A 12,326-nucleotide genomic window follows, 5' to 3' on the forward strand; every position below is an offset into this window, starting at 1 on the left:
CCTGTAAATTAATTGGGTCTCGGGATTGAACGTTGTCAGGGGCCGGCCTTCAACCTGCTGACTCCACCATTTTGACCCATTTCACCATGCCATTTAGTAACTGTTTTTGGGCCTGTTCTTTCCAGACACCAGAGGTGGATTCATCTTTGAGCATTCAGCAGTCGATGACCTCTGGCCTTAAAAAAACTAAAACTAAAGTAAAGGGAGGACAAAAATCTCCAAAAAGCCAACCACGGACTTGCACGGAAAAGAAGTCTCCGGTAAAACGCCGGCCTAGAAAGGGCCAGGAGATGGAAGGTAGCGATGCAAACGGTCCACCACAGTGCGGCAGACCCACGTTTGAATCCAAGAATTTGGATTCACCAAAGAAAGGTATCATATTTTATTTAGGCCCTTTCTGTGCCATATAGGTCACTTTACAAATGATGTAACGTGACCTATATGCTTTTCCACGATACTAAACGCGGCCATGAAAGCCTCATGTACTGTATGCACAGATTTCTGTGATTTTTGGACAATCTGTTGTCAAAAAATGAGTTTAGCAAATCTCTGCCTCATGGTGGCGCTAAAACAGGCCCACGTGAAAAATGTGGGGCAGAGGTTCTGAATTGGCATCCGGGGAGTGTTTGTGCACACTGCGCCGGAGATGCACGCACGGACAGACAGGGTACAAAACATAGTCTCCCCATGCCTTCGGCCTGGTGGAGATAATTGGGTATGTTGTGCCATATAGGTCACTTTATAACTTTTGGATGTCAGTTGGACTATGTAGTTGCAAAAAATCATCAATTGTGTATTTATCTTTCCCATAAAAGTCAAAACTGAAACGAGTTGTGCATGCAACTAAGGTTCTATGAATTCATGATGACCGCCAGAGGCATCTTTGATTTTACATGGTTATTTTGATGTTTTAGCAATATCTAAAAGTTAACTTGAACATTGGAGATGCCAGTACATTGAAAGTAAATGAGTAATAGATTATGGTCATGAGAAGTGTGGGTGAGTGAAATTCATTGCTTTTTATTTTGTTATAGACATCTCAGACTTTTTGATGGAAATCTCCACCACTCTTCCCACAGAATCATCAGACCTGTTGATTCACAGCAGTTCTCTTTTAAGCGAATCCACTGAAAGTTTCTTACCAAAGACGCCAACGAGAGGGGAGGGACAACAATTGGACACACCAGAAGCCTCTGTGAACTCCACACCAGACTGTAGATCCTTGGCTGCCATCCCACCCCCTATTTCATTGTCTCCTATTGGAGCCAAAGAACAGGTACTAGGAAATTATAGACCTTTCAGTCAGGTATTTAAAGCTGCATTGTTTTATACATGCTCTTAATTACATTCATTGATTAGTCTTGATTCTGTTCAAGTCTTGAAACTGCCTGTAAATTAATTGGGTCTCGGGATTGAAAGTTGTCAAGGGTCGGCCTCCAACCTGCTCACTCCACCATTTTGACCCATTTCACAATGCCATTTAGTAACTGTTTTTGGGCCTGTTCTTTTCAGACACCAGAGGTGGATTCATCTTTGAGCATTCAGCAGTCGATGACCTCTGGCCTTAAAAAAACTAAAGTAAAGGGAGGACAAAAATCTCCAAAAGGCCAACCACGGACTTGCATGGAAAAGAAATATCCAGTCAAACGCCGGCCTAGAAAGGGCCAGGTGATGGAAGGTAGCGTACGGCTAAGCGGCAGACCTATATTTGAATTAAAAAATTTGGATTCACCAAAGAAAGCTATCATATTTTAATTGGATGTTCTGTGCCATATAGGTCACTTTACAAATGATGTAAAGTGACCTATATGCTCTCCACAATACGATCACGAAAGCCTTGTGTATACATTTCTGTTCTGCTCTTTGCCCCCCAGGAGAACATCCAATCCAGTGTAACCAGTGTGGTAAATCGTTGGCTTCGAGGGGAAACCTGATGCGTCACCTCAAAAGTCACACAGGGGAGAAGCCCTTCAAATGTCCCCTATGCAGCTACGCCTCTAGCCGGAGGTACCTGGTAACCCATCACTTCGGCACCCATCACCCTGGTGAGTATACTGCCAGGTCCAAAACAAATCGAAGCATGCATACAACTGGTCCGTTACTTTATGCAGGAGAAACCTTGGAAGTGGATAGGGTGTAGATAGGGTGGCACTTCTTTCACTTTGCAAGCTGCATTGTTTTGCAGATGAAATCATTGGGTATATCATTTTTTTTTGTCCGGGGATGGCCAGCGTTTGAACACTCAAATTTAACAGGGTTTTTGCCCCAAATATCCCCCATTGAGTTCAATGGACTTTGGAGGAGTGGTGCTAACGTATGCATTGGTTAACACATTTCGTGCCCCAAACCTCTAGTTATTATTACTAGAACTTATGTAGAGTTTTGGCTGCTACTGTATGTGTCCCTCACGCCTACATCGCACCACCGATCTGACTGATATGCCAATATATGGAGATCTGTGTCTGTCAATCCTTGTCCCTTTCATGCCCATACATGGAGATTTCTGTCAAGTCTGTCAATTTCTTGTCATGCCCATACATGGAGATTTCTGTCAAGTCTGTCCATTTCTTGTCAAGTCTTTGTCCCTTTTTTTCTCTCCATATGGACAACCCTGATGTCATCAGTATATTGCCAATTGCCCATACAGTATATGGACATGTTGATATAACTATTCTTAGAGGTGGGCAATATGGCTAAGACATCAAGATTACTTTTGTATTTTCAGGCAGTCACAACCCACATTCTTTTTCTTTTCATGTTGCTTTTATTATTTTATTATAATTATTATTTAAATATATGATTCATGATGCACAGTATATGATGATTATTATAAGATGAGAGATGAAAGCCTAATTTTCAACGGTTGTATTAACCATACAAACACATCACAGCGAGCTGCACAAAGATGTGTTATAATTATAAAGCCATATTCATTTTATAAGGTATTTAAAGTCCATTTGTTTAGCCAGCTCACACTAAATGTTTTTTTTCATGGTGATATCTCTATATGAGATTAATGCATTAATGCAGGCCAGGGGTCTTCAACGTTTTCAGGCCAAGGACCCCTTAGTTGAGAGAGGGATGAAGCAGGGACCCCCACAACCTTATCATAGATTCCATATAGTTTCATTGTTTGACAGAATCATCAATTTGTGTTTTCAGATATTTAACCACTTGAACCGTCAATACTAAAAAAATAAAATGAATTTTCACTCTGTACTTAGTCTACTCTTTTCCCCCTCTGCACCAAAGCTCTTTGCCGAAAATAGACGATCTACAAGCTGCGAGGCGTAGATCTGCTATTTTTGGCTAAAGTGGCTCACAATATGGACGCTAGGGTTCAAGTGGTTAATATAAAAAAGACTTTCTATCACTCAAAGATTTGGAGGACCCCCTGTAGTAACTCTGAGGACCGTAGGGGTCCCGGACCCCCTGTTGAAGACCCCTGCATTAATGTGTAACTGAAATCAATCCATGTCGATTTATTATCTGACATTTAAGTGAAATTTAGGCTGATATTACCTGTCTGTCCACGCATTCACTGTGTAAACTGCAAAAGTGTGACTTATATAGCATCAAAGCACTTCTGTCGCTGGGTAGCTAAATTATTGTGCAATTATGGCGTTTCGTACAACTGGACGTCATGCAAGATCCGTGTGGGAAGCAGCTAGCTATAGGCAGAGCGCTGAACAATATTTGTGCAAAATGTCAGTAGGAGCACCCGTGTGGTATGGGACCCTCTCAAACGCTGACTGTGAACTTCATGGGTGTTGGCCTTGATTCTGGTAGCTTTATTGTCTGATTATAAATCGTTTAAAGTCTCTTTCAGGCTGTCAACACTTGACTATGTGTTTTACATGACAGTGTTCAGGTTGTTCATAGTTATGATCAATTACAATGGACCATTACACCAAATATCCATTACAATGGATATTTAGATGTGTGTGAACTATATCTTAAAGTTTAGTTGCACATCGGCGATTTATAGCAGGCCAGCGCAGTGAAAGTAGTAGTTGAGTGATCTGTTATGGTCTGGACGTATGTTTGGGTGAGTGAAATGTGATTTTCATTATAGGCATTTCTGACTTAGATATCTCTTCAACTCTACCAACAGAATCGTCAGACCAACCCCCCATTTCATTGTCTCCTGTTGGACCCAAAGAACAGGAGCTAGGAAATAATGTACAACTCAGTCAGGTATTTAAGTTTGAGTAATACACACCCCCTAAAGCTAAATATTAGTATTTCATGTTTATATATTTATTTGTATCAATGATTTGTTTCTGCTTTTAACAATTGACTCCAACCTGCCTGAAATTTTATAGGTCGCCATATTTACCCACAGAATATTGGTGCTCTATATATGGAGCCATCCTATATATCTTACTGTAGTGCTGACATCAGGCTAATTTAGAACTCCATATATGGACATATGACATAGCTGACCTATCATCATGACATCAGTACAATGTCACAAGCACATGGCCAAGCACTATATAAAGGGTGGTTATATACTGCCACTTCCACTTTTTTGACCCATCTGTCTCACAATGCCATTTTGTTGTTATTGGGCCTGTTGCTTTCAGACACCAGAGGTGGATTCATCTTGTATTATTCCAAAGGCCAGAGGTCCACCCCTGAATGCTCCGTCTAAAGCAAAGGGAAGACAAAAATGGCCAAAAGGTCAACCACGGACATCCACAGGAAAGAGGTTTCCAGTCAAACACCGGCGTAGAAAGGAACAGGAGATGGTGGGTAGCGATGCCAACATTCAGGACATTTCTTCAACATGGGACACACCAGAAGCCTCTGTTAACTCAACACCAGATGGCTCGGCTACCATCCCACCCCCCATTTCAGTGTTTTCTTTTGGAGCCAAAGAACAGGAGCAAGGAAACAGGCCCCTCAGTCAGGTATGGGGCTGTGACATCATTTTGTAGGCAGAGGAGAACTCTGCCCCCAGAGCATTTTCTGTCCCTCGCTATTTCAACAGATCCGAGACAAAAATAACGACTAAAGTATAATTCTAACACTTTCCTTTCAACAACAAAGAGAAGAAAAATGTGTAAATAGTAAAAAGATTCACGGAAACTGGGGGCAGAAATTCTCCTCTGCCTACAAAATGATGTCATCCTTAACAGCCCCATTAAAGCTGCATTCTGTGACACTCCTACAGATAACTATTAGGATTTGCTTTTACAGTTATTTCATTGTCTAGAACGGTGGTTCCAAAACGTTTGAGGTCAAGACACAAGACATTATACGTTTGCCTGGGACCCAAACTAGTGACAATAGCAGTTCTACAAGCATACAACGTGGCAAAAACATTTGTTTCGTAATTTATGGAATTTCTTACATTTTTCCTCCATTTCAATGAGTGAAAAGAAACTGACATTGGTTATCTCCATACATGGAGTTCTGTGCTCATACATTCCGTGTTAAATACATTGTTACATACCCCAGTCTAGGGGATAAGGATATGCAACATAAAAAGGCAGTTGGCAGGTGAAAGAAGTGTTTTATTACAAAATGTTGTTGTGAGTAACTTTTACAAATAATGACTTCAAACGGGAACAATTAATAACCAAAACAATAACTACCACGCAACTCAAAGAAACAATCAAAATAGCTAAACCCTAATCTTGCATTTTAACTCTAAATAACCTAAGCTACAACACATTACAAAGTACAGGATATTACTAAACTAACATAACTACTCTAATCTACTCTAATCTAAACTATCAAAAGATGGACGTTTACAAAAAGCTGGCGCTGGTAATTATATTAACCAAAAGCGACAACCTAGTTGTGAACTGAACAATGAATTAGTGTTCCCAAATGCTTCTCAAAACTCACACTGGAAGAATGCTAACATTAGCAGGTTCTCATAAGCTACACAAGACTGAGGGTCACTACATAAGTAGCTCCCAAAAGTCCAAAACCATCATCGCAACAACTTCAGAAATACTTGCACAGTGCACCAGCAAGCTTAATGAAGATGTAGCTCAACATGATAAATGTAAACGGAACTAAAGGTAGCATGGCAGGGGACAGCACTACAACAAGTACTGCCAAAGTCTCCAGGTGTCTGGTGTCCTTAAGTAGGCAACCCCAACCAATCACGGGAAGGCTGACGATTGGCACCCAGCAATCAGAGGATAGGCAGCACCTGGAAATCACTCACTGGCACACACACACACACACACACTCTGACACTCTTCCAATATTGACACACGTAACATACACACACACACACACACAAAGCCAGACGTAGGAGCTCACTCCACCTTTTTTGACCCATCTACAGTATATTACAATGCCTTTTAGTAACTTTTATTGGGCCTGTTCTTTTCAGACACCAGAAGTGGATTTTTGTATTCCTAAGGCCAAAGGTCGACCTCTTAATGCTCAGACTAAAGCAAAGGGAAGTCAAAAATCTCCAAAAGGTCAACCACAGACCTGCAGAGAAAACAGGCCTCCAGCCAAACGCCGGCGTAAAAAGGACCAAGAGAAGGAGGCTAGTGATGCCAGCACTCAGCCACCAAAAAAACGCTGCAGACCACTCCAGGTGTTGGATTCACCAGGGAAAGGTATCCTATTTAATTTACTAGGACAGTTGTGCCATTTAGGTCACTATGGTTAGCAAGATTTAAAACAAAGGTCCAAGACAAAGGTGCAATACAGTGCCATCACAAAGCATAAATGACATTATGTGACCCACCTTGAGTGAATTACTGGGATCATTGCACGGCTACACACTTACAGTGGTGCTCAAAAAACACATCTTGCTTCTTTATATGAAAATATTGCATACATATCAATCCAGGTTTATTCCAAGATTAATTGTTGAGCCACTGATGAATCAGATTAGCTGATTATTACATATCAAGTGTATCTTTTGTATTTGTCGCATAGTAAAGTTATGAGGTTAAACCCTCACCTGTCAAGTCCAAATTAAAGGGTGCACTGAGTAAGTAGGTGGTATCAGCAGAGAACGAGGGTGTCTCTTTTCAATACACTAGATCCCAGTGAAGTTTGTTGCATTTTATTGTTTTAAACATCTGACTTTTTGATGCAGAGCTGTTAAATTCTACCCACAGAATCATCAGACCCGTTGCTATGCAGCAGTACTCCTCTAAGCAAGTTCAAGAAGCCAAGAAGAGGCAAGGAACAATCATGGAATACAACAGAGGCCTCTGTGAACTCCACACCAGACCGCAGCTCCTTGGCTGCCATCACACCCTCTATTTCAGTGTCCCCTGTTGGAGCCAAAAAACAGGTACGAGGAAATGACACACTCTTCAGTCAGGTGTTTATGTGTGATACCCTGCTAGATCATTATTATGATTTGCTCTCCATTTACTCCATTAATTGATCAATCTTGTTTTTTTCAACCTTTCAAATCGCATCTAAGTTAATTGCACCTTGGGACTTAAATATGTCCATAGTCTGCCTCCAACTGCCCTCTCCTTTTTTATCAGGCCAGACGTAATTTTGTGTTACATTCTCATTGGCTGGCCCCATAGCCAATTAGCCTCAATGTCCTCTCAACACACTCAATATTTGGGCATAGCTGCATTGGGAACTCCTTATATGGTCGTCACACTCATGTCACTGGGGCTGAGCCATACTGACATGAGTGTGCAGACGCGGTCCACCAGCCTGGTCCTCCCTTAATTCATTTTAATAAGATGACGTGTCACGATGAGATGCGCTACTTTAAGTTTGTAGGTGGGGTGACTCAATTTTGAAACAGAAATGCACTGATATTAAAAAGAATTTGCAAGTGCGACCTGTTATATAATGACTTGTCATTTCTTGTTGACCCATCTATCTCTCAATGCCATTCAGTAATTGTTATTGAACATGCTCTTTTTAGACACCAGACTTGGAGACGTGTAATATTCCTAAGGCCAGACGTCGACCTCTGAATGCTCAGTCTAAAGTGAGGAGAGGAAAAAACGGGACTCCATCCAAACCTAGGCGCAGCAGAAAGGGACAGGAGGGTAGCGATACTAAGAGTCCACCACAACGCTGCAGACCCAGATTTGAACTCCCGGAGGTGGAATCACCAGAAAAAGGTAGGCCAGTTTATTACGGCCATTATCAATATTTAAAACAGAAAGTCAGAGTTGACATGCAATGCAATACTACAAAACGTGATCAACAGTATGTGACCCAGCATGAGCTAATGGGGAGCATCACATCACAGGGCAACACACTTTACAGTAAACTAACTCTAAAATAAAATCTGGAATCTGGAACGTTGCCTGATGGAGGGGAAAGGAACTGTTTGGAATAACGCGCTACGTCCAAAAATCCCCACTGTCAGGTGAAAAGAATCAACTTGGACTCCTCATGCATAGAAGGAAGCATGAGGTCAGTCCGTTGTCTCCCCAGGCGCGGCAGAGGGAGAGCAGAGCCCAGGATTACATAGGCAATTGGCACTGGGCGAAAATGGGTTACAAAAAAAATATATATATATATATAAAAGTGGGCACTTACTGTTGAGCTCTACTACTACAATATCATAATACAATACCATAGTATAACATCCTAATATCATACTATAGAACTATATAATCTGTATTGTGTTATAACCCCCTCTACAAACGTGTGTGTGTGTGTGTGTGTGTGTGTAGTCAATCTCCATTTAGATGAGAGCTCGATGTCCTCAGATCTGTCCATAGAGCTGAGTAATAATTTTGAAGAACAGTTGGCTTCTTTCTGTAAGATGGAGGAGGAGGAGGAGGACGAAGAGGAGGAGGTAGAAGAAGAGGAGCTACCCAATCTCTTGATGCATAAAAGTAAGGGGAACTTGGAAAGCACATATTCTTAATTTAACAAAGTCTATAGATGGGTCCATTTAACCAAGTCTAAAAATGGGTCCATTTGGTTACATTTGTAGACTTGCTGATGATTCTCAGTGTATGTAAAGGTGCAAAATGTTTGTCTTACAGAGCCTCCATCGATTACAGTGGGTGTATTCGTTTGGTGCAAGTTTAGGAGTTTTCCCTTTTGGCCAGCGGTGGTAAGATCTGTTATTAAATATGACATAACACTAATGATTTATTTGTGTAAAAACAGTAAGAGTCTGTATGTAAGAAGACAGGAAGATTTATTCAAGTGCTGCAACCAAAGAAAGAAGGCGAGGTGAAACCTTACCTTTGGCTGGCCCATGTATGGTCAGAATTTGTTGAGAGGATGTGCATTGGGAGTGTGTGAAATTGCTTGCAAATTGTGGGATTCTCATTATAGACACTATAAAATATAGTGTCTATAAAATATAGTGTCTACTGTCTATAATGTGAATTCCTTTATATTGCCTATATAATGTGAATTCCTGGATATAAAATGTTCATCTGCCATTTCTTTTTTTATCGTGGATTTCGGGGAAAGTTCTTAAGTCACTGGGAAAGTTTGAATTCTCATTCCTAAAATGTCCCAGACGGAGCCAGCATGGCTGTTAGTCCTCTTGTCTAGTCAGTTCACATCAACTCTCTTTGACTCATAAAGGTGTAGCCTTTATAATGTTGTTAAAAGACACGTTTTTCTCTGCAGGTGAAAAATATGAACCGTAGGTTGAAAAAAGCCAGCGTTGTTTTCATTGATGGCCCACTTATGGACAAGATTTGCAAAGGGTAAGAATATCACTGCTTATGTATAGCAGATTTATAAAATACACTGCTCCTTCAAACATGAAATGAAATAGGGTTGCCACGATCTTACGGTTAAGATTTATAACCTCATACGACTTCAAATAAGCTGTTCATTTTGTCAACTTTAGAGACTTCTTTCTTCCTCTCTTTCCATGGTAAATGAAATACGAACAACACCACTGTGACTTGTGCTTGACTGAGCACTCACTGCACGGAGACGCCCCTGGGTTTTACAAGGAAACTTAATATTTATCATTTTTATTACCTGTAAATTATAAATACAAATAAAATAAAACTGTTTTATCTGTGGGCAAGTAACTTTATCGATGTGTGCCCTCACACACCATGTACAACCAGAAACAAACACCTGACTTCGCTAGAATGGATTTGACTCTAGAGAGTGATCCACGGAATACTTATTGCATCATTGACCTCCAGGGTCAAGAACATAACAGCCAAAACATAAAACGGCCTCCCTCTCTACTTGGGAGTGTGTAAGCGATCGGTCCAGCTGTGTCTCTCATTAACTGCGTGCTGAGCATCTTGGTCAGATGGGCGAACTAACACATTGTCAGGGATAGAAGGATGGAAAATTATCTTCATGTGTGTACTGTGTACCATATGATGATTCATTGATTTGAAGCTTGAACATCTTAACTGTTACCTCGGGCTGTGATCATATGATTTCCATGTCAACCAATAAAATTACGATTCTTTTTGTGGTAGTTTGACGGTGTCGCTGAGGACCTTGAAGCCTTTTGACTGTGAAGAGAGCAGCCAGTTCGTGGTAATACTCCTCGATCCTATACAAAGTTGTTCTGAATTCAATATTGTATTAGCTTTTTAGCTTTTATTGTAACTACGTTACAATATTTTTTTTTAAGTTTTTTTTTTTTTTTCAACTATGAGAATGTAACTCCCTGGTCTGCATTTTTGCCTTAGTTGTTTTCTAAGTGGATGTGACGATTAACACTTTGAACCCTGAATTTTACAGTGTAATGCCAAGGAGAAGTATGATGCTTCCATTAAATGGTCCCTAGACATGATAAGCGACTACAGAATGCGTATTGGTAAGCAGCTCTTTCTCCAGGGCAAAACTTACTGAGGCCTTTTGGTTTTACAGTGTTGTTGTTATTGTAAAATGTATTTATTGTATTATTGTAAATTGTATTCTTTGGTATGAAAACCTGCAGATCATGTGCATGCGTGTGTTGCGTCACCTGCCGTATATGGCCAAGGTCCCTGATATCATCAATATTAAGCCCATATCTGGGAATGCCCATATATGGACATATTGTGTCAGTCTCTGTTGTTTCAGCACAACCTCGCCCTTTAGGGCGTCTTACTGGGGTTTATATTACTATATGTATTGAATATTTATTATTATTGATGTTTTGTTATATATCATTTTTATTTTTTGCATTTGTTACAGTACTTTCAATATTGTTTCTGTTTTCACAGCATGCGAACATTTCACTGGATCATTCATTGAATACATCAATCATGATATGAGTAAGTTCAGTTGTAGAACTTTTCACAGTTATAGAAACATTCCATGCCTTTATTGGCTTTGTTAGTTTAGCTTGCCACAAAAACTATCAGGCACTTGCAAATGGTTGCCATCTAAATGTTGATTGCATACATTTGCAGCAGTTTTGCATTGGGTTGCTACTATTTTGTAAGTTGTTGGGACATTAAATACAGCATCTTTTCTCATGCATCTGCACTCCTCCCTAAGCTCAACAACTCCCTCTCTCCTGAAAACCTCTCCAATACTTCTCACCACCTCCTCTGTCTTCTGAACACTGCTCTCTCTCCAAAAGTGTCCCTCCCTCTCCTGAACACTTAGGTGCCGGAGCTGGATATTTCTGAAGCTAGATATTTCTTTATGCTGTTGGGTCTTGCCGCCACACGAAGCTGGATATTTTTGCCGCGAAGCTGGATATTTTTTAAACCGGATAAATAAGTGGAGACATTGAAAAATATCTGGATATCTGGATCCGTGTAGACATGGAACCCGGATATCTCTGAAGACTTTACTGTGTGTGTGCTTGTCCCCCTAGTGGAGGTCTGGGGACTCAGATTATTTTAGACCTAGATATCTTTGTCGTGTGGACCTAGATGTGGATATCTGAAAAACCAGGATATATGAAAAATCCAGCTCCGTGTAGCCATGGCCTTAATTCCCTGTGAACACCGCCCCCCCAGCCCCCCCCCCCCCTCTCTCCTGAATACTGCCCTCCCTCACCCGAACTCCACCATCTCCTGGAATTCATCCCTCCCTCTCCTGAAAATCAACTTCCGTCTCCTGAACACCCTCCTCCCCTCCTGAAAACGACCCTCTCCTGAATACACGAACATGAATGAATCCTTCTCTCTCCTGAACACTGTCCTCTTGGTCTCTGCTGCTTCTTCTCCAGGTTACCCAGTGAGGAGGACCTTCCTCCAGGGCTCTGGGGAGATGCCAACCATCTCCAGTGACCTGATGAAGATGGAGGAGTTTCGGGATCATGAGGAGGAGGGGAGGAGCACAGAGGAGAAGACTGAAGTCCTTAGGCAGTCTAAGAGGCGTCTCCCTGATCGAACCTGTGCTGCCTACAACCGAGCCAACGAGAAGCTGGTTTATTACATCGTTAACAGACGCATGGTGGAGAAAAGACTGCTGGT

The 12,326-nt window shown here is 41.2% G+C and overlaps 1 protein-coding gene across 15 annotated transcripts in view; it reads left to right on the top strand.

The window, feature by feature from the left end:
* Window positions 1–12,326, top strand: part of LOC308289046 (uncharacterized protein) — a 60,723-nt gene that overhangs the window by 45,892 nt on the left and 2,505 nt on the right. For 13 of the 15 annotated variants that reach the window (XM_080730588.1, XM_080730581.1, XM_080730589.1 and 10 more), the window contains 16 exons: window positions 126–372; window positions 1,080–1,276; window positions 1,513–1,678; window positions 1,875–2,045; window positions 4,115–4,197; window positions 4,587–4,751; window positions 6,356–6,590; window positions 7,101–7,279; window positions 7,880–8,081; window positions 8,643–8,807; window positions 8,961–9,031; window positions 9,562–9,641; window positions 10,386–10,446; window positions 10,654–10,729; window positions 11,121–11,171; window positions 12,080–12,324. In XM_080730588.1, the coding sequence (XP_080586714.1) occupies window positions 126–372; window positions 1,080–1,276; window positions 1,513–1,678; window positions 1,875–2,045; window positions 4,115–4,197; window positions 4,587–4,751; window positions 6,356–6,590; window positions 7,101–7,279; window positions 7,880–8,081; window positions 8,643–8,807; window positions 8,961–9,031; window positions 9,562–9,641; window positions 10,386–10,446; window positions 10,654–10,729; window positions 11,121–11,171; window positions 12,080–12,324 (2,394 nt within the window). The remainder of the gene's footprint in view (window positions 1–125; window positions 373–1,079; window positions 1,277–1,512; window positions 1,679–1,874; window positions 2,046–4,114; window positions 4,198–4,586; window positions 4,752–6,355; window positions 6,591–7,100; window positions 7,280–7,879; window positions 8,082–8,642; window positions 8,808–8,960; window positions 9,032–9,561; window positions 9,642–10,385; window positions 10,447–10,653; window positions 10,730–11,120; window positions 11,172–12,079; window positions 12,325–12,326) is intronic. The other 2 variants (XM_080730584.1, XM_080730583.1) reach the window with 2 other exon arrangements.

This window comes from Nannobrachium achirus (assembly GCF_963921795.1).
Source record: "Nannobrachium achirus genome assembly, chromosome: 7".
In the NCBI taxonomy this organism is placed as follows: domain Eukaryota; kingdom Metazoa; phylum Chordata; class Actinopteri; order Myctophiformes; family Myctophidae; genus Nannobrachium; species Nannobrachium achirus.